General features: G+C 43.8%; 1 protein-coding gene across 3 annotated transcripts in view; it reads left to right on the forward strand.

Annotated features, from left to right (window-relative positions):
- Positions 1–1,319: 1,319 nt before the first annotated feature.
- The window catches only part of SPEN (spen family transcriptional repressor), a 91,484-nt gene continuing 69,904 nt past the window's right edge, over positions 1,320–22,899 (forward strand). Inside the window, exon 1 of one of the 3 annotated variants that reach the window (XM_068538963.1) lies at positions 1,320–1,342. Coding sequence is in view for 1 of the 3 variants with exons in the window: in XM_068538962.1 (XP_068395063.1) it covers positions 12,546–12,628 (83 nt within the window). In the remaining 2 variants the exon portion in view is untranslated. Of the gene's footprint in view, positions 1,343–12,327; positions 12,629–13,138; positions 13,176–22,899 lie in introns of those variants that run through there. The other 2 variants (XM_068538962.1, XM_068538964.1) reach the window with 2 other exon arrangements.

Genomic DNA, 22,899 nt, shown 5'->3' on the forward strand with positions numbered 1-22,899 from the left:
TCTCAACGGACAGAAATAAGACATTCCAATCTATTGTTCCAGTTTATAGTTCAGATATAAATGGGCTATAAAACCTGATCTGAAAATAGTTGCGCAGTGCGTGCTTCAAGGCCAGCCAATGAAAAGCAACGTCTCGCTTCTCCTACAGCTGACAGCCCTCCAAAGACACTATTTTTTTTTTTTTTTTTTAAAGAGACCAACCTCTCGGTTACACTGGCGTTTAGCACCTTTGTTGGGTCTCCCAGCTCTGCAGTTTTAACTTCTATTTGCGGAACGCCACTGTGATTCAAGGCATGGCATTCCAGCGGGCTTAGTACCCCCGGCAGCACAGGGCTGCAGAAAGCGCCTTCACTCTCAGGGTGAAATTACAGCTTCCCACGCTCCAGTTCTGAGCACTGCCTTGTAAAATCGATCCCTTTCACACTGCAAGGGTGGGGGTGAGCAATCCCACTTTTCAAAGGCTTAGAGAGCAGGAAGAATTCGGGACTCCGTGCACGCCTCTCGGAGCTTTCCAGAGGTTCACACGCCGCGCGCAGCCGGCGCGTGTCCGGGGCGGGTCGCGGCACAGCCCGAGCCGAGCCCCGAGCCCAGAGGCGAAGAACAAAGGGAACTCGCCCGCCTTCGCTGCCGGAGGCAACCCGCGCGCGGTCGCCGGCCCCGCCCCTCCTCCCCGCCCCTGCGGCTGCGCGAAATGGCGGCCACACCACAAAATGGCAGCCCGAGCGGGCCCAGGCGGAGAAATGAAAGGCGCCGCGGACCCCTCCCCCACAGCGCAGCAATGCCAGGCCGAGCTTTCTCCTGATGGTAGTCGGGGGCCTCGGCGCGCCTCCGTGGCCGCACGGAGACACCACGGCCTTCCCACGGCGCCCCGCCAGGCAGCACCGTCCGCCACCCCCCCTCGAGTCCAAACGACGCAGCGGCTTTATGCCTGGACTGCCTCTGCTCTTCCAAACGGGCCCCTCTTCAGGAGGCTCTTACTTAAGGGGGTACAAACTGGAAAGAACTGACCGTGGCACACCTGCCGGGCGACCCTTGCCCGCCCAGGACGCCCCTCGGGCCGGGCGCGGGGAGGGAGCAACCTTTCCTAGGGTCTCCACACTCGCAACTTTAGCTCCAGGTCACCAAAGTAAAGAGAGCAAAGGGGTGATCAAAAAGGCCCCCAAATGAGGGGGAACTAAGGAACCAGGGGCCAAAGCCCCAGACCACTCCTTCAGCATCCACGTCGAACCCCAACGCACTGAGCCCACACCCGAGAGCGCAGCGAAGAGCCGCTGGTGGCCCACCGTGCGCGGGCAGCTCCAGAGCGCGGATGTCGGCTTTCCCTCCACCACGCAAACATCCAGTGAGCGTTTTAGGTTTTTCATCGTTCCCCGCTGCCCTCTCCCTTCTCCCTGTGGTGAGGGGCCTCCGGGGCTGGGCACAGGTACAGGAAGGAGCGGCTGCTGTGGTCCCCATGCTTTTTCCCCTGGCGTGAGGGTCTCGGTGGACTATGGGGTTTGCTTTGGTCGTGGCTTGATGGAGGCAGGGTGGAGGCGGTGTGCTTTGGATTTTTCGCTTTTCCTTCTCTCAAACGCTCGGTTCCCTGCGCTCCCCATCCCCCAGTTTCTCCTGAGCCCCGTCTTTCCAGAAACTTCTCAGGGACACTCAGCAAAAAGCCGTAGGCTCCGACACCACCTTCCTCCCGGAGCATGCGCGACGCACTGGGCGGCAAGCTCAACGCCCGAGTGTACGAGTGTGAGAGTCGTAGGTGTGCGCGCGCGCGCTCGCCTTGCGGGGCGGGGCGGTTCTCTCACAATGAAGGGAATAGGTTTTCCTCCCCTCCCCCAACGTTCCGTCGTTGCGCAAGCGCGTTGAGCCAACTCCCCTGGCCTTTTGAGAGTAGTGGGGGAGGGGCAGGCCCAAAGCTCTCGAGGCGCTGCTCCGCGCGCCTGCGCACTGGGTGGTCTTGGCCGCGATTTTTTTCCGCGCAGCTTGTGGTAGTGTCTTTGATGTGAGGTGTGTCTGAACACCTCGGTTGTGCCCTACTCACTGTGTCCTCTATTCCCCCTCGCGGAAACTGTAGCCTCTTGAGGGGTTATTAATTACGTCCCGCGGGTTTCCTGGAGATTGGCCTTCCCTTTGTGTCTCAGGGCTAAGGTTGCACCGTGTCTCGTTGGCCCCCTTCCACTCCTGCCTGTGCCAGGACCCCAGACTGGAATCGGTGACTGGAGTGTGTTGGAGCCTTCTCCCAAGTGGGGGAAACAGCCCTGGCCGAAGGACTGGGTGATGGCCGCGCTGGCTTCCATCAGGAACTGCCTGCAGTTCTTGCTTACTAAGCCAAAATAAAGGTGTTCTTTATTTGTTACGCTGCCCTTGGTCCTCGACACCAGCCTCTACTCGGGCTGGCGGGGCTGGCTGCTGGGTTGGTTCTCCGTGTGTGGATGCAGACAAAGAAAGGGCCTTGGCATACTGCTCTGTCTCCATTTGCAGAATTGAGCTTGGAGGGTGGTAACCATAGTAACCGCATTTACTCTCTTAAGGTGCCTATTGTTTTGTTCTCCTTTCCTCTTCCTTTAGGAGTGTGATGGAAATTACTGCCAGAGTTGTAGGTTCTTAACCCGCCCCCCCCCTCCCGCCCCAAGCTCTTTACCTTGCCATGTAATCCACTTCCACCCAACCCCGTTTTTGAAATCCAGAAGGTTAAGTAAGGCCGTCTTGGCAGAGCATGGAGGCTTGCCAATTTTCCAGTCTGAGCTTTTTGTTTCCTTGCCACTCTTCCTTTTGAAGTACCTTCGTTTCCCCAGTGGAGTAATTGTCTTCCTATATTCGTTAGCCGTGTAACGTACCTTCAAAGCCTCAGAGATGTAAGGTTTAAAAGAGGGAGCTTGTTTGCGAAAAAGGCACCTCTCGGGGCTCCTAAAGACTGACGTGGCATTTTATCGTCGCGAGCACCTGCTAACTCGCCACGCCGAGTCCGAGGTCAGTCCAGGTCATCACTATGGGCGGAGCCACTCAGTGGGTCCTACCTCAGGGAGATCTTTCTTCCTGGTGGGAATTTTGAGTTGGTGCCAGATTACTAACAGGAACTCTTAGCTATCTCGAGGCTGTTGAAGTTCTAGCTAGCAAGCAATAGAATTCTATTCTTGCTAACAAGGCTATACTGTCATTTGAGGCTTGGAAATGACCAGATCAAGAGTCCCTTGAATTTGCAGAACTTCTGTTAGAGATTCTGCCTTAACAAATTACGGTTAATGAGAGTATTTAAAGACAAAGTTCCTACAATAAGGATAATGCTACAAAAAAAGGGGGAGAAAAATTTGAGTATGTACGTTTTGCAATTTTAGATAGGCATAAAATCAAAGTTCTTATGTGCTGTCTAATAATTAGAATCTTGGGAAACTGATCTCGAGGGAAACAATGTATTTAAGTTGAAAACTATGGAGAACAAAAGTAACCTGGTTTAAAGCCACTTTTTCGGGTGAATGTTTTTTAAGTAAAGGGTTTAGGCTTGGGTGTGTGTTTAAATTATCTTGTGGGGGTGGGCAAAACACAAACCCCTTTTATTAGTTCGTCTCACCGCGCCCCTCCCACCAGCTAACAGTATACAGTGAAATCTTTAGTTGTGACTCTTGCTGGTTCTGTTTTCTTAGAAAAAAACATTTTAAGTTAATCTCCTATCTTCAAAGAGAGTTATCTTGGGACTTCCTTGGTGGCTCAGTGGTTAAGAATCCTCCTGCCAAAGCAGGGGACACGGGTTCGAGCCCTGTCTGGGAAGATACCACATGCCGCGGAGAAGCTAAGCCCTTGAGCCACAACTGCTGAGCCTGCGCTCTAGAGCCTGCGAGCCACAACTACTGAGCCCGCGTGCCACAACTAACTGAAGCCCACGCGCCTGGAGCCCGTGCTTCACAAGAAAGTCACTGCAATGAGAAGCCCGTGCACTGCAACGAGGAGTGGCCCCCACTCAACGCAACTAGAGAAAGCCCGGGCGCAACAACGAAGAGCCAACGCAGCCAAAAATAAATAAATAAATAAGAGAGAATTATCTTGAGGCGAATGCTTTTCAACCCAAGAATTTTCCAAATAAAACTGTAAGGGATGGTTCCTAGGACTTTTGTAGTATATAGCCTGAAAAAATTCTATTACTTCCTTTATCAAAATACTGAAATTTAACTTTTAAATATACATTTAACAATAATTCCAGCATTTAACTCAGAAATGCATCATGTCCTACCTAGCCTTTAAACAGAATGTGGTTTTATTTTAAGCCAAAGGTTTCAAGTGTCTAATTATGGAATATTATGTAAAATTAGCAATCATTACCATCCTGAAGATTAATAGCAAAATATTGAAGCAGTTACGTGATTTAAAGAAGCATTACTGGGACTTGCCTGGTGGCACAGTGGTTAAGAATCTGCCTACCAATGCAGGGGACACAGGTTCGAGCCCTGGTCCGGGAAGATCCCACATGCCGTAGAGCAACTAAGCCCGTGCGTCACAACTACTGAACCTGCGCTCTAGAGCCTGTGAGCCACAACTACTGAGCCCACGTGCCACAACTACTGAAGCCCGTGTGCCTAGAGTCCGTGCTCTGCAATAAGAGAAGCCGCTCATTCACTGCAATGAAGAGTAGCCCCTGCTCGCCACAACTAGAGAAAGCCCGCATGCAGCAAGGAAGACCCAACACAGCCAAAAATAAATAAAGGGCATTACTATTAAATAGCAATAATTTAATTAAAATGGAAACAGCTTTTTTTTTTTTAAATTTATTTATTTTTATTTTTGGCTGCGTTGGGTCTTCGTTGCTGCACGCGGGCTTTCTTTAGTTGTGGCGACTGGCGGCTACTCTTCATTGCTGTGCCCGGTCTTCTCATTGGGTGGCTTCTCTTGTTGCAGAGCATGGGCTCTAGGCGCATGGGCTTCAGTAGACGTGGCACTCAGGCTCAGTAGTTGTGGCTCGCGGGCTCTAGAGAGCAGGCTCAGTAGTTGTGGTGCACAGGCTTAGTTGCTCTGTGGCATGTAGGATCTTCCCGGACCAGGGCTCGAACCTGTGTCCCCTGCATGGCAGGCAGATTCTTAACCACTGCGCCACCAGGGAAGCCCAGAAACAGTTTTAAAACATATTTGGAACAAGTTCATGATGTTTTGAATGCTCTACTTCAAACTAGAGCAAGGCTTTCAGAGGAGCAGTAGCGGCGCTTAACACCCTAAGTCTGAAAATGTCAAGACACATGTAATAAGTTACTAAATATATTTTATTTGGTATTATTGTTTTTGAGATTCCATCAAGTACACTTTGATAGTCTTCTCTGAATTAAATAGTAGCCTTGATTTGCATTATGTGTATTCTGCTGACTTCCTGATGTTTAAGTGACAATCTCTTAGACCTGGGGTGTTTTTGCTATTGTATATCACTTATAATGAAGAGGTTAAGTTTTTTCTCACATGAGGATTAGTAGTAGAATTTTAAAAGGTTGAATGAACTCTCTGAATTAACATAGAGAATAATAACGTTTTGTTCATGTGGGATCTGTTAACATAAATATGTTGATTTAATGTAGTGAAGTATCAGCATTTCAGAGGAGCCCTAAACTAAAGTAACCCAGATGCTTACTTCCAGCTCATTTTACTGTAACTTTTTCTAATTATAAGAGCAATATATGTTAACCAAAGAAAAGTTTAGAAAATATAGATGAATAAGAACTTAAAAAAAATTGAATTCTACCACATAGGCACAACAATCATTAATATTTGCAAGTATCCTTCCAGTCTATCTTTTATTCAGTGCCATAAACGTTAGTAAATTGTATTCAGAATTCTATTAGGTATAATCTACTGTATAGCACAGGGAACTCTGCTCAAAGTTATGTGGCAGCCTGGATGGGAGGGGAGTTTGAGGGAGAATGGATACATGTATATGTATGGCTGAGTCCCTTTGCTATGTACCTGAAACTATCACAACATTGTTATAATTTATTTATTTAAAAAATTTTATTTATTTATTTATTTGGCTGTGTTGGGTCTTCGTTGCTGAACGCAGGCTTTCTCTAGTCCTGGCGAGCAGGGGCTACTCTTCGTTGCGGTGCGCGGGCTTCTCATTGCAGTGGCTTCTCTTGTTGCGGAGCACAGGCTCTAGGCACGCGGGCTTCAGTAGTTGTGGCTTGCGGGCTCTAGAGCACAGGCTCCGTAGTTGTGGCGCACAGGCTTAGTTGTTCTGCAGCATGTGGGATCTTCCCGGACCAGGGCTCGAACCCGTGTCCCCTGCACTGGCGGGTGGATTCTTAACCACTGCTCCACCAGGGAAGTCCCTATCACAACATTGTTAATCGGCTATACTCCAATATAAAATAGAAAGTTAAAAAAAAATAAAAAATAAATGTTAGGTATATTAGCAGTATTTCCTCATAGAAGGAAGAAAGTTACCTTTAGCAAATTTCCAAGGAAATGGTGGAAATATAAAAATTGATTTTTTAAAAAAGAAAATATCAGCCATTATATTCATTTCTGGAAAACCAAAAACAATGTGGAATAAATTATTTAGCTTTCTTAGAGAATTGAACGGTAAAGTAGATTATGAAGTGTTATGCTGAAAGAATGATTTCGAGAAGGACTAGCTAGCTAATACTATTCAACTGGTTGAAGTTTTGATCATTTATGTATGCATAATTTCACTACAGTGAGCCTGCTGTATCAAAATAAATCCATCAATAGACTGGTCTGTCTTTTTCACTAGTTGACCCTCAGAACTAGCAAGATGTCAAACACTCTTTGACAATAATATATTAGTGTTGTCTGTTTTATTTTCTACTGTTTAGGAAAAAGCAAAAAGCAAAAAACAAAAAACAAACCCTGATTCTAATAATAGGAGCTTGTTAGTATTGACAAGTTCTCATATGGTTGGGTCTTTGATCATTTTAGAGCTAGTTAATATATTTTTATATGATGCCTTTAGGAACAGTGTTTATATTTTAAATATATGTTTTCTCATGAAACAGTTCAATTTTAATAGTGTGGAACTCGATTGGTAACAAAATTTTTGTTAAATATCTGGTAACTATTCTGTTCTCCTGTTTAAATGGTGATAGTAATTTATCTGCTCTATTGGCTAGGTTAGCATTCAGAGCCTGAGTTTGAGGCTCAAATGCTTTCCCCAACTGGGCTTCCATTATGCATGACTGAACTCTTTGAGCACATCTAGCATGCTAAATACAGGTGCTCTTCACAGTGTGAAAGTAAGACCTGATTAAAAACACATCTGTTTTAATTCCACTTTGCAAATGCCTCTGCTTTAATGTCACCTTTCTGAATTATCTTTCACACTCAAATGGGGAAATTCACTTCACCATCCATTTATCATAGATGAGAGAAGAGATCACACCCTACTTTTTGATCGTTTTCAGTGAGCGTCAATTATTAATTGTTAAACTAAATTAAAAAAATCAGAATAAGAGTGGGTTGTATTTCTATTGAAAACATACAAAAATAAATGCTTATGAAAAAAATTTGTAAATATTTGTAACAAGGACAGAAACAGAAAAAAGCTTTCCCAGTGTCTCCTGTTACGTTGCCAATAAACATGAAAGCACTGAGAAAACCCAACACTTGATTTGGGGCTGTGCAATGGGCATGTAGTTATCAGTTTTGTTGTTATTAAGAGTTTTGCAATAGAAAAAGTCAGCAAAAGAGTGCAAGGAACTTCGTACTTGATATGCAATCACTGCATGTTGATTTGATTATAAGACCTGGCTATAATCCTGAAAATGTTATAAATTGATCATGGTATGTTTTTAACTTCAACTGATGCTTACTTTTTTTTTTTTTGATGCTTACTTTTGATATTCATATGAAATTAGCAGTCAACTTAATAGTATTCATGATACTTTTATGCTGTGTTACTTCCAAATACTTTTACATATATTATCTCATTTGATACTTCTAGCAACCTTACCAGGTAGAGAAAACAGATATTTTTATCCTCATTTTGCAGATAAGGGTATTGAGACTTTGAGGATTTAATTGATTTTACCTAGGCCATATAGCCAGTGACAAAATTGGAACTGGAATTTTTGACTCTTTATTTATTTATTTAAAAAATTTATTTATTCATTTTTGGCTGCATTGGGTCTTTGTTGCTGTGCACGGGCTTTCTCAGAGCGGGGGGCTACTCTTCGTTGCGGTGCGCAGGCTTCTCATTGCGGTGGCTTCTCTTGTTGTGGAGCATGGGGTCTAGAGCGCAGGCTCAGTAGTTGTGGCGCACAGGCTTAGTTGCTCCGCGGCATGTGGGATCTTCCTGGACCAGGGCTCGAACCCATGTCCCCTGCATTGGCAGGCCGATTCTTAACCACTGCGCCACCAGGGAAGCCCCTGGAATTTTTGACTCTTAACCCAGAAGTACTTCCATTATACTATAATGTCTCTCATTCATACCATCAGTGTTTTTCAGTATCCCCCAAAGTTCAAGGTCAAGTAGCATTATGCTGAAAGAATCTGTAAGGAGCATGGACATTACTTTTAACCTGCAAATATTAACTTTTATAGAGATGGATAGAATTCCCACCTGAATTGCTCATTTGAACTTAGCATCTATAATGTGAACTATTTTTCCTTCAAATGAACTGCCTTATTGAAATTAGAATAATATTTTTGGGGGCATCATAGGAACACATTAAAAATTTGAACAGAAATGAAATTTGTTTTACACATTAAATAATCTGCATGTCTATTTAAGCTGATGTATCGACATTTTATAAACTGAGAATTCTCTTTTGAGAAGTGTGTATCAGATTTTTTAAAACCCAAGAAACTAAAATGAACACCTTGCATGCTATTTTTGGTGCCTGTAATTCTGAAAACAAGTATTTTGATGAAAGTAACACTTCAAGAGAATCTGAGTATGAGGTGCTATCAAATGATGTTTAATGGAATTCTGCTAGCATATATATATATATATATATATATATATATAGTGTGTGGTGTGTGTTTGTGTGTGTGCGCGTGCAGGCGCGTGCCTCGCTGCTTGTGGGATCTTAGTTCCCTCACCAGGGATTGAATCTGGGCCCTGGGCAGTGAAAGTGTGGAGTCCTAACCACTGGACTGCCAGGGAATTCCCTAGCCTTTATATTGTTAAACAGAGACGGTTTCTCAGTTGTTTGATAAATCTCTGGTAAAATGAGAAATGATAATTAACTTAATTTGGCATTTGCTAATCGTCTTTTTGATATCCTGTGATCTCTAAAGGTCTTTGGGAGAACTTTAACTCAACTTTGTTTAACAATTTGTATGTTAGTAATTTTCTACCACAATTTCTCTTCTGTTACCTCCCAAAGGTGGGGAGCTTGAAAGTATTTGCAAACAACTTTGTCCATTTCAAATTAAATTTTATATAAAAATTATGTATCTACTCTGCTTTTTACATGGGGAAACAGCACTGCTGTAACAAGACCTTTAGGATAATCTAAGAGAACTACATTAAAAAAAAATTTAGCTGGCAAACATGTTGCTTTTAATTTTCATTTAATGTCTCCTTATTCTTGTGCCATGGAGAAAGTATAAATACCTCTTAATTGGTTCTTTGTTTTAGCGTATCCTTTTACTGTTCTGTGGGAGTCATAGATGGATACAAAATACCACGTTTAATAATGACTCTAACTAGGCTCTCTTCTAATGATTTTGCTCTAAAAGCCCCACCACCCCCTTTTTTCAGCCCTTGAATTTTCTTCAGCATGATTTTAACTGAAGGCTGCATTCAAGGTGAGATATGCCCTTTATTTCTCTAATTGCAAGGTAGTGTTTTCTGAATCCTCTTCTTTGTCTGTTGCCCCTTTTAATGTGATTGAGCTCAGCCTTTTCTCTTCTTCCTGGTGACACCAAGAAGATGCAGCTAATTCAGGGCCTATCTGGTTTTATTTATTTTATTTTTATTTTTTAAAATTTATTTTATTTATTTATTTATTTTTGGCTGCGTTGGGTCTCCGTTGCTGCACGCGGGCTTTCTCTAGTTGTGGCGAGCGGGGGCTACTCTTTGTTGCGGTGTGCGGGCTTCTCATTGCGGTGGCTTCTCTTGTTGAGCACGGGCTCTAGGTGTGTGGGCTTCAGTAGTTGTGACTCATGGGCTCAGTAGTTGTGGCTCGAGGGCTCTAGAGCACAGGCTCAGTAGTTGTGGTGCAAGGGCTTAGTTGGTCCGCGGCACGTGGGATCTTCCCGGATGAGGGCTCGAACCCGTGTCCCCTGCTTTGGCAGGCGGATTCTTAACCACTGCGCCCCCAGGGAAGCCCCGCCTATCAGGTTTTAAATGAGTAATTTACATAATATTTTAAAATGTGTTTCAAATTGTGGTTGCTAATATTGAAATTTATGCTTCCTGGAAAAATGCCCATTGGTTCAACACTAACTGCAGCCACATATACAGAACTATGAAGTTCATGAGTTTAGTTAACAGTGTGCTGGCCTGACACTCCTTATGTGATAGTTGTGGCAAATGTAAATGGCTAATCCTACATCTGAATGTAGGTTGATTTGCTTTCACTTTTACTGAGGAATCAATTCCATAATATTTTCAAGAACAAAAATTTCCATATAATTTAATGACTCTGATTTGCATGAAGACAAGGTCAACCTCTGTGGTGGCATTAAAGGCCTTAACTGAATTATGAATGAGTGCCACTATTGTGGTGGTGCTTTTTCTAACTTTTCTAAACCACCTCTTTTCGTTTCTGCCTGTTACTGGCTGCCCCCCCCTCAAAAAAAGTGTGTTGAAATAGAAAATGTAAACATAAGCCAGAAAAATAGCATAGAAAAAAATTAAATTACCTGGCTCAGAATCTAGAATTTTTAGAAGTAACTTGTCAAAATTCCAAAAATTATTTCAATGGATGGTAAGGTTATTACCTGAGCTAGCACATCTTGTTCTGTAATTGTTGCAACTGTGTAAGACAGGGGCTTGCTTAGCCTTCTAACATCCTGAGAGAGGAAGGAAGAGAGATGATTTCAGTTGAGCAGACCTGCTGAGATCAAGTTTAAGTATAGTATAGACTATTAAACCAAATACAAGAAAAGCTGATGTGACTCTCTGACACATCATTAAGAAGCTTATGTTAAACTATATGGCAAACAAAAAAACTACTTGGAGCTTTACCATCTGTGGAAATAAAGAAACAATTTATGCACAGGTGACCCCATATATTAGTGCCATTCATTATGGTGACCATATTTTCCAATTCAAAATAGCACAGTTTGATAATAAGTTGGCTTGTATCAATATTTATGGAGAAAGTGAATGAGATCGAATATTTAAAATCTGGTCTGTACCTAAAGCACTACACCTGTGATATTTTATTTCTGTAGATAGAAAATGTAAAAGAAAGCTGAGTTGCTGACTGTTCTAAAAAAGTCCATTTTTCTGGACTCAGTACTGTTGCCTTAATTTTGTGGGTTTTCCCCGGGGTTCTGTAAACTGAAAAGTTCAACAGTAGCCTTTAAAATTTAAAAGCTTTTAGGCCTGGAAAGGCTGGAGTTCTAATCCCCTCCTCGGCTTAGATATTAAATTATAGCAAATCCTCTGAGGGGAACACCATCAGACATGTAACCGTCTCACTTCATTCAGTTCTATTCCTGGTATGCCATAACGATCAGCAAAGAGAACGTGCAAACGGTTTCACAAGATTCTATATAAAATAAAGTTGCTTAATGTTACAAGCTAATGATTCTTGGGAGGGATGTGTTTCTGAAGCCGTCACAGCTTAGCTGGGCCGTGAGAAGGGCGGCCTTGTTCTGACACTTTCCCAAGCAGGCGCGGCTCTAAGTGCCCGGAAACGCCAGAAGCTGGCCAAAGGTGAGCAGGGGAAGAGGTCCTGGCTTCTAGGAGAGAAGCCTTGGCAGCCGCTTTGACACGCAGCCCTGTGAATACCAACCCCCTTTCTCTCTTTTATTCCCCCAGGCCAGTGCCTGGGACCCCTACTCGAGGGGCTGGAGGCTATGCCTGCCTCTGCAAGCGCTGAACCGCAGGCCTGACAGAGCGCCCGCCCTAACAGAGTGCTGCGCGCCTGCGCACCGGGACCGAGCGCGCGAGCGTTCCTTCCAGGCCCTGCGTTCCTCCCTCCCCCGCGCGCCTGCGCATCGGCTGGGAGGAACTCGGCGTCTCAGCCTCGGCGGGCTGTCGGGTGGCTGCGCGCGCGCCCGCGGTGAGGGAGGCGGGTCGCGCGCGCCGGTGGGAAGCGTCCGGCTGCCACAGCGCCAGCTCCGTCGTAGTCGCTGCCGCCCGGGTCTCGCTCGCCCCTCCTACCCGCTCCCCCTCCCGCCGCCGCCCGGGCGCATGCGCCGCCGGAGCGCGGGGGTCGGCTTCGGGTGTGTGGTGGCGGCAGAGCGGAGCTGCGAGGCCCGAGAGTCAGAACCTGGGGGAGAGGGATGGTCTCTGCACGGGGGGGAGCCGGAGGAGCCGCCGCCGCTGCCGACGCCACCGCCGCAGCCGCCGCCGCCGCCGCCTCGGCGCCCGCCTCCCAGCGCTGACGGGCTCGTACGAAGCCGGCGAGGGGGAACCCGCACCAGCGGTCGCCGGCACACCGCCCAGCATGGTCCGGGAAACCAGGCACCTCTGGGTGGGCAACTTACCGGAGAATGTGCGGGAAGAGAAGATCATCGAGCATTTCAAACGGTGAGTGACACGAGGCCCGGGGCCGCGCTCTGTTCTCGGGCGCCGCTGCCCCGTCCGGCCCGTTGCCGGCCCCTCCCCGTGCGCGGAACTGGTGAGGAGACCCGGGCCAGACCCACGGACGGGTGCGGGGGGCGCGCGGCTGCCTGGCCGCTGCTCGGCCCGTGTCGCAGCGTTGGGCCTCGGGCCTCGGCGGAGCGGGCCCGGCTGCCGCCCTCTCCGTTCCCAATAAGGAGGCGGCTGTCGCTCGGCCTCCGCGAAGCCGGCGCCGGGAGGGTGCCCTCAGGCTGGCCAGCCGGCGGTGGGGTCGCGTCCTAGCGCGCCGCTGCCCCGGCTCCGAGCAGCCGCCCCCGCCGGCCCGGCAGATGCGGCGGAACCGAGCCGCCGCCGGGCCGGGACCCGAACCCCTACCCCGCCCCGACAGCCCCCGGCCCGGCCAACTCCAGAGTCCCGCAGCAACTCGCGCTCCTCGCCCTGAGGACGCGTGGACGTGTCTGACCTAGAGAGGGTTTTGTGGGAAAGGAAAGGTTATACAAAAACAAAAGTCTTGGTAGGTATCATAGGGATGTCTCGGAACTGGGAAGACCCTGCTGGATTCTAGGGACCTCTCACGGAGGGTTCACGGACCTAGAAACTAAATGGAAATGGCAAACGCAAATGTTTTGGTTTCTTCTTGTTTATGTGGGGTTGGGTGGAGGGTGGTGTCTGAAAATAAGTTGGTGCGTCTGTTTCGGCTCTTTTCGCCTTCCTCCCTTCAGCGCTCTGGGGTCCCTGGGTGAGGAGGATGGTGGGGACCGAGTGCTCGCAGAGGAGGAGCCACCTCATGTAGCAGAGTCCCCACCGCGCTGTGCTCCCAGCCTCGGGAATCTCCGCTGCTGCGGCCGCGCCGGCGTTAACACTGCAGAGCCTTTTTTAAAAGGATGGTGTTTCCCTCCCACCCAGAATTCCTAAATCAGTGGTTAAAAAATGCATGCCTTTTCAGATTAGAAGATGTAGCTCTTTTAAAAAAAGATGTAGCTTTTAAAAAGGTTCTTCCCAGAATATTTTTTTTTTTGTTCATGGCGTAGTAGGAATGAATGTTCTTGATACATTTTACTTATTTAGTAGCTTTTACCGTTTGTTTTTGTTTTGTGAAATCTATGTGGGTCATAGCTGATAGAGCCCTCCATGTGAAATACTGAAAATGACGGTTTACTTACACTGGTGTAAATTGAGAAGGACTGTAGCAGATATGTGGTTGTCCTCGAAAATTACTGTTTCTTGCGATATTAAAGACTTCGGAAGGTTTTAAGTTTGGTATACTCTAAATTCCTCTTACTATCTAGTGAGTGAAGGGGAAATTATGGAGCGCCCTTATTAGTGAGTCACCATGGGAAAAATAGATTGCGTCGCTTGCTCTTGAGCAGCTTGCATAAGGAAATGGAAGCAGAGGCAGCGGAGCTCCGCTCTTTCAAATGGAGGATCATTGATTCTGTTGGTGGTTGCTGTTACTGGGGTATTAAATCTTCACCGCTGGAGCGCGCGTCTGCGCGTGTCCGCGTGTGAAAAGGAGCCTGGAATAGTGAGGCCATTCATAACCCACTAAAGCTGTCCTCGGCAGGACTGGGGGAGGCGCGCTTCCAGGGACTCCCGGTGTTTACTACGTTGTGCTGAGAAATCAGGCAGCGGGAAGGCAGGAGTAAAAACTCGCCTCTGTCGCCTGTGACAAAGGGGAGATCTCGGGCTCAGTGGGGAAACAGATGGGAACTCTCCGTGGCGCTGCTCCACCCCTTACCCCATATGGAGGCCCCATATCTTCAGTGTTTTGGTGGAAAAATCATTTAGATGCAGATTACTGGACTGGAAAAGCCACTTAGATGTGCTCACTTTTATCTCCTTGTGGACCTTCTCTGTAGGTGTCTGCCTGGGAAATTCGTATGCACCGACGTGCAAACACGTGCATTGCAGCATTTGCTTTGCCCCCTCCGTATCATGTGGTTAGACGTGTCATTTCGCATTATGCAGATTCTAGAGACACTGTATGCCTATCGCGGGGAGTTTGACCCCTCTGCAAGATGAGGGGTTCGAGAGGAAAGAGGAAATCGTCCGAGGGAGTTTTGGAAGGTTTTTTAAGTGGATGGTGCTGCCGGCCGGCTTGTGTGAATGACTTTCTAAAATGGCGGCCAGGACCCACTTTAAGTGGGAATCAGCAGAGCAGATCTCAGAATGCACAGAGGGAGGAGCGGGCAGAGGATGCGAGCTGCCTTGGAAAGCGGCGGTCTGGAGGAACGTTGCTGTATTAAAGAGGGCTTAGCTGGCACATTGCTCACGACTGCATTTAAAGGAGTGTGTTACCTATTGCAGAGCAAAAGCAGATGCTATTGATAAGATTATCTTAAAACTAAGTAGACCTAGTGTCCCTGAAATTCCTTTATTTTAAAAGCGACTTTTGAAAATTTTAAACAAGTTTGCTTAGTTCTTTGGGTAGATAGTGCATTCTTAGTGGGTTTAAAGAGTGTAAAAAGGTTTACAGAGAAAAATCTCCTCTTTACCCCGACCCTGGGAATTCCAGTTCCCACTCTCCCCTTCCCATCTCCACCCGCTAACAGGTAATCTCTATTTCTGGCTTCTTGTGTATCCTTAAAACGGGTACAAGAAGTGTTCTTGCTGATCCAGCTGTGAAGCTAAATGGACTTTGTTTGGAGAAATTCAAGGTCTTTTATCCTTATTGTAGAAAATGTTTTGTAAAGTGTGTGGTTGTTACCGGGAGGAAAACTAAATGTGAATAATTTAAGTAAAAGGGATAAAACGGTGCTTGTACCGGAATGAGAGTTCTGCAAGAAAATTTAAGAACATTCAATTCTGATGTCTTCTAGAAATCATAATGAGAAAAACCATGCAATACCTATACTAAAACTAAGGTTAAAGTGCCTACTTTTACCGTTTTCCCTAGCTGATTTCAACATTAACTAATAACTGTTTTACAGGATTAAGAGGTGTACACTGGGAATACATCATATAAAATGTTTTCAAAATGAATGTTCTCGTAACGGTGATTAGGCTTTTGTAGTAAGTATTTGGATTAAAAAATGATTAAATGAGCCAGCTTTGGGAGCAGGGCAGTTTAAGAGGCATTTTGGGATGGGGGAGGGTCAGAGCCAGTTCTTTTATTTATATTTTGATCAGTGTTTTTGGTAGAAAATAGGTTGAGGGAAGGTTGCTGATTTGGCTTTTTTTCCCTCTGCCAAAGAAAGAGCAAACCTTTAAAATGTAATCAGAACATTTTCAAAATTTGGCTTTACCTTCTTGCGATAAGAGTAATCTATTGTGCTCATGATTTTAACAGCATTCAATATGCTGATTGAAAAGAATTAAATGAGTATTTCTGAATCAGATTTAGTTAACAAAGATCCATTGCAGGGGCTGAATTTGCACAATAGAGAAAGTCCTTTCCTTTGTATGGTATGTTAGCTGGATTGAAGGGGGAAGGGAGGAGTTATACAACAATTGGTCGCTGTCTTAGTTGTTAGAGGGAGAGAGGTGTGTGCAAAGGCGACTCCCTGAATTAGAATGAGCAAATGAATAGAACCCTTTAAAGGACATAAAAGTCTCTGTATCTTATTTTCAGGTTTGAAGTAAATCACATATTCAGGTTCTTACCATCCATTCTCCAGTTCTAGAGAATAAGTTAAAGATCATGCAGAGGTTGAGCAAGGTAGCAGCTCATGTAACAATTTTGTCAAAGAATGAAACTCATTTAAAAGTGTTTTGTTTTGTTAACTTTATTTTATCTTGCTGCAGTCACTTTATTTTTTTAACATCTTTATTGGAGTATAATTGCTTTACAATGGTGTGTTAGTTTCTGCTTTATAACAAAGTGAATCAGCTGTACATATACATATATCCACATATCTTCTCCCTCATTTTGCTAACTTTACATGTCCAATCATAATGGTTTTCCTGCGTTTAAATAGCTGGAATATATGTTATGTTAACATGAATTTGGTTTACTTCTGGGGCACAATATAAAGTATTGTGGTAAAGTTTCCTTGTCCTTACATACTCCTATAACTAGAGATACTTTTAGACTTAAACAAATTTGACTCCCTAGCCTGCATCACTGCTACATGGTTTATTCTTCTGAGCTGAGCCAGTTTCTTTGAAGAAACACCTCTGTTTTTGAATGTTATAATTTTGAATACCTATTTTCATGACAGGCTTTTTGAACATTAAAAAAAAGTAAAGTAAAATAATTTTATACTTATCTTGAGAAATAGCATTAGAAACTAATACAGAATGCTTGCGATGTTGTATTTTATTTCCTGAGTTAGAATGCTTCTGGCAGATTGGAGGGAAACATACGGCTCAGTGCCAAGAAGAATGATGGTGTTTGACTTGTGTAGAGGGCACCTTTTCCCAACTACCTTTCTTGTGGACTCTTGATTGCTCAGGCGTTGTATTGTTTGGTATGCTTATGAAGAGATTTCGGGCTTGATTTAGGAGACATTTTTAATCCTGTAAACACTAATGGTTTGGAAAGATTTGTATAGAAGTTATAGAGATAGTGGTAATGTGGAAGTTTTTCCAAATAGTCTTCCAGGTCTCATTTTTCTCTTAGTTTGAAATTTTGCCTAAATTAAAAAAAAAATTGAAATATTTTATGAAAACTAGCATATTCCAGTTGGGGACTATATATTTTTTTGCTTTTACTTTTAAGACTCCCTAGTGTTTGAGCTGTATTTAACTAGTCACAGTATTTAGAGTAAACACTGCAGGCTGAAAAATACCTTGAGTATGTATATTCATTCAGATTGTGCCCCTGAATGTTGATATTGGATGATTTGAAATAAACAGTTGTTCGTCAACTTTAAACTGACATATTAGTCTGCTGAACAAGGAGACTAAATAAAGTAACACTTTTCTTTTTTCTTCTTTTTTTTTTTTTTTGGCTGCGTTGGGTCTTCGTTTCTGTGCGAGGGCTTTCTCTAGTTGCGGCAAGCGGGGGCCACTCTTCATCGCGGTGCGCGGGCCTCTCACTATCGCGGCCTCTCTTGTTGCGGAGCACAGGCTCCAGACACGCAGGCTCAGTAGTTGTGGCTCACGGGCCTAGTTGCTCCGCGGCATGTGGGATCTTCCCAGACCAGGGCTCGAACCCGTGTCCCCTGCATTAGCAGGCAGATTCTCAACCACTGCGCCACCAGGGAAGCCCAAAGGAACACTTTTCTGTAGTTCAATTTCTAACCTTTACTGTTTGTTTTGTTTAATGTTTTCTTTATTATTATATGTCTTACAGCTACTCAAATTTTTTTTTTAAATTTTCTTTCTTTCTTTCTTTTATTTTATATTTTGGCTGCGTTGGGTCTTCGTTGCTGCGCCCGGGCTTTCTCTAGTTGCGGCAGGCAGGGGCTACTCTTTGTTGCGGTGCGTGGGCTTCTCATCGTAGTGGTTTCTCTTGTTGTGGAGCATGGGCTCTAGGCGCGCGGGCTCAGTAGTTGTGGTTCGCGGGCTCTAGAGCCCAGGCTCAGTAGTTGTGGCGCACGGGCTTAGTTGGTCCGCGGCATGTGGGATCTTTCCGGACAAGGGCTCGAACCCGTGTCCCCTGTATTGGCAGGCGGATTCCTAACCACTGTTCCACCAGGGAAGCCCGCTACTCATATTTTGAATGAAAATAGCATACTGTATTTTGGAAACCAATTAGGATGTTTAATCAATTTATTAGAAATCATATAATTTTGTGTGCTGTCTAGCTGGTTTTTAGTGTGTGGAAATACGCTTTGCAGTGAAAAGATGTTCTTGGTATAATGTTAAAGTATTGCAGTATTCCGATTTTTCCCCCTACATGTGTCACTGTCTGCCAAGTTGAAAATTATAAACATCTAAAAAAAAACCCACAAAAAAAACCCCCCAAAAAACCCACAACGGGATATCTCTATAAAACCCTAACTTAAATTTAGTGAATTTCTGGATTTAATTACTTAGGATTTCATTTTGAGTATAGGGATGAATTGAAATCTAGCATGTTTAAAGATTTTTATTATATAAGAACTGATCCACCTCTTACAGCTAAGGAATATTTCTGGGAAAATTCAAATGGAAGACACCTATTATTGCTTGTGTTATGTACTTGGTGCTAGATTTTTAGTCCAGCATTAAACTCTGGGGGTATGTGTATGTCTTTGTATCTTTGTATTAGGTGCTGAGTTTGGGTTACATTGACAAATGAAATGATTTTTCTGTTTATGTCTTGTATTGACTTTGTAACATTCTTATGTTTACACACAGTATATGTACTTTTACATGTAATACATTTATAGTTTCTTTGATTCTTAAAGTTGACTCAGTGATTTTTAAAAAAATACCCCATTTTATTCCTTTGATTAAAAAACTAGGATATTTTTACTCTACTTAAAAACACTTTGTATTTTACAAACTACATTTGATGTATAGTGATTTGCATCTTTTGTAAGTCAATAAATTAGTAGGTGGTGGATTTTTGTTTCAACCATTAATTTTTAAAATTTATGCTGTCTGCAGTAAAGGCTCTTTTTCACTCAAGATTTTTTTATTCTTTATTTTTTTAATTTTTTAATTTTAATTTTTTGGCCACGTGGCACAGCATGCAGGATCTTAGTTCCCCGACCAGAGATCGAACCCATGCCCCCTGCAGTGGAAGCAAGGAACCCTAACTACTGGATTGCCAGGGAATTCCCCACTTAAGATTATTTAAGTAACCTCAGATGAAAAGAAAAAAGATTTTAAAAGTTTATCACTTTATTATATCAAAAGGATGTTAGAATGAAAACTATTACTATTTACACCAGAACTTAGGAGGAGGTACTTAAATTTGGATAGGAAAATAGTATATCTTTATTTTCACTAACTTCTTAATCAGAATTCAGCATTTCCATCAATTATAACTATATTGTGGTGTAGTACCAACATGATAGTATTAGTAGTACCTGTGATGATTTCACCACCAACACCAGTCAGATGTATTTTCATATTTTACATTACAGTTGTTGCAGATATTTCATTTATGCTCATCACAACTTGGAAATGACAGTAGCTATTAGACCTGCTGCTAAATACTTAATGCATCAGTAAAGATGCATATATATATTACTGTATGATCAATCTGTGTTGTGGATATACTTTTAAAACTTTACCTTGGAGAATTTTGAACATACACAAAAGTAGAAAAACAGTAAATAAATCTCATGTACCCATCGTTCAGCCCCAGTGACCATCAACCATGACGTATTCTGCCTTATGAGGAAAAATAAAGCAGAGGAGGGGATGGAGAGTAATGTGGGTGGGAGAGACAAGGAAGGCCTCTGAAAATATGGCATTTGATACACAGGAATGAAGGCCTATCCATACACCTAGATCCACTTCTCGCCTTCCTGTGTGTTTGTTTGTTGTTGTTGTTGTTTTTCATTTAAAATTTATTTTGAAATAGTTCAGGAAAAGTGCAAAGAATTCCCACATTCCCTTCACACAAATTCCTCAGTTGTTAGCATTTTGCCGCATTTGCTCCATTACCTTCTCTTGTCTTTTCCTGGCATGACATCCTTAAATTCTCCAGTGTGTATCTCCCCAAAACTGCATTGCACTATACAGTATTTTCGGCAAGGAAATCAACATTGGTATAGCACTATTACTCAATCCATAGACCTCATTCAAATGATGCCAGCCATCCCAACAATGTCCCTCTTTCCTTTTTGGTCCAGGATCCTAGCCAGTACCATGTATTGCCTTTGGTTGTCATGTGTCGTCTGTCTGGAACAGTTTCTTACCCTAATTCTCATGTGCCTGATAGTCTTAAAGAGCACAATTCTTTTTTTATTTTTAATTAATTAATTTATTTTTGACTGCGTTGGGTCTTCGTTGCTGCGTGCGGGCTTTCTCTAGTTGTGGCGAGTGGGGGCTACTCTTCTTTGCGGTGTGCGGGCTTCTCACTGCAGTGGCGTCTCTTGTTGTGGAGCACGGACTCTAGGCACGCGGGCTTCAGTAGTTGTGGCACGCGGGCTCAGTAGTTGTGGCACACGGGCTTAGTTGCTTCGCGGCATGTGGGATCTTCCCAGACCAGGGCTCGAACCCGTGTCCCCTGCATTGGCAGGCGGATTCTTAACCACTGAGCCATCAGGGAAGCCCAAGAGCATAATTCTTTCATTCTGCAGGCTGACCCTCTACCCAGGTCTGTCCAGTATTACCTCATGACCAGATCAGGTCTTGCAATCTTGGCAGGAATACCAGAGAAGTGATTCTGTGCTTTTTCAGAATATGGAGACAGTACTGGATCCATCCCACCACTGGTGATGTTAACTTTGATTACCTAGTAAAGTTAGTGTCTTCACCATTTTCCCCCCTTTATTTGATTAGCATTTTATGGGGAGATATTCCAGTATTACACTGTTAGTCTCTTCCATCATCAACCCTAAACCCAGTAGCCTTAGCATCTATTGATAACTTTTGTTTTAATATTTATTTATTCATTTATTTATTTTTGACTGCATTGTGTCTTAGTTGTGGCATGCGGAATCTTTCGTTGCAGCATGCGGGCTTCTCTCTCTAGTTTTGGTGCACGGGCTCAGTAGTTGTGGCGCACGGGCTTAGTTGCCCCGTGGCATGTGGGATCTTAGTTCCCCGACCAGGGATCAAACCCACATCCCCTGCATTGGAAGGCAGACTCTTAACCACTGGACCCCCAGGGTAGTCCCCCATTGATAACTCTTGACTGTATTATATACTGCTGTGATTGTTGCCAAATGAGAATCTATTACTGTGATTTCTTACACATTTATTCTGCTGTAGGTAAGAATTTTCCATAATTATATTTGGAAATATATATACACACACTCATATATATGATTTCCAGTTTTTTCAATGGGTTTTAATTCAGGGCTTGCTTATTTTGATACCGAAATCATTCTAGATTTGACCAGTGGGAGCTCCTTCAAACTGGCTACCGTGTCCTTTTGATATCGCCCCACTACTCTTTTAAGCATTTCTTTATTTCTGGCAACAACAAAGGCTCATCGTGTATTTTCCCTTTCCCAGTCCTGTAATCAGCCATTCTCCAAGAGATTCTGGTTCCTTTTAGGGAGGGATGGTATTTAGAAACGCAAGATCTGGGTGCACAGTTTACCCACTGCTGCAGAGCTAAGAGGATATGTGTTGTGTGTGTACACATGTATATATGTTTACATGTATATATAATACATGTATTTCTATATAATATATTTTGAAACTGTGTTCACACATGTTTCAGTACCTGAGGATTCTTTCTAACCTCCCCATTTCCATGTTTATAAATCCCTTCTCAGACAGTGAGAAACCTCTCATTATTCTCAATATATTTACTTACTTGCCCAGTATGTTCTCAGTGTAACTAATAGGCCAACCACTCTGCCTCCCCCACCTCTGCCTGCCACCTCTGGGCACCTCGCCCCTGCTGCCTCTGCGTCAAATCACCTCCCTCTTGCCTTTTCTCTTTGGAAACCAACATTGTGGGGGAGGTGGAAGGCAAGGCAAGAAAAGGAAGGTGGGGCTGGAAATGACTTGCATGTTTTTATCTTCAGTTTTTTCTCTCATAGGAGACAACTTGTGGATGAATGAATTACCTGCCTCTGGTGCCATTTGTAAGCAGATTTAGAGCTACCCCACTTTTAAAATTTTACTTTTGGTTTTACTTCCACCACTGACTTTATGACATGAGGTTAATCACAGGATCAGTATGATCTGTATTATATGCTGAGTCATTCAGAAGAGGGGCTAGTAAGAAGGGAGTTTGTTTTTTAGGTATCATCATTGCTCCATTTATTTGGGCGTCAGTCACTCACTTTGTGTGGTATCTCAGCAAAATCTTGCCCTCGCCCTACTTCCCCCCAAGCTTATTGACCTCAACCTTATTTCTTTTTTTGTTTGTTTTAACTTAAAAATTTTAATACTAATTTTAAATTAATTTAATTCTTAACTGAAGTATAACTGACATATAACATTATATTGGTTTCAGGTGTACAACATAATGATCTGATATTTGTATATATTGCAAAATGATCACCACAATAAGTCTAGTTAACATTCCTCACCATACATAGTTACAAAAAACGTTTTTTTTCCTTGTGATAAGTACTTTCAAGATTTACTCTCTTAGGAACTTTCACATATGCAATACAATATTAACTGTAGTCACTGTGCTGTACATTATATCCCCATGACTTACTCATTTTATAATTGGAAGTTTATATCTTTTGAGCCCTTTCATTCCACCCATCACCCCAACCCCCAACCAC

The sequence above is a fragment of the Eschrichtius robustus genome, chromosome 3 (genome assembly GCF_028021215.1).
Source record: "Eschrichtius robustus isolate mEscRob2 chromosome 3, mEscRob2.pri, whole genome shotgun sequence".
NCBI lineage: Eukaryota > Metazoa > Chordata > Mammalia > Artiodactyla > Eschrichtiidae > Eschrichtius > Eschrichtius robustus.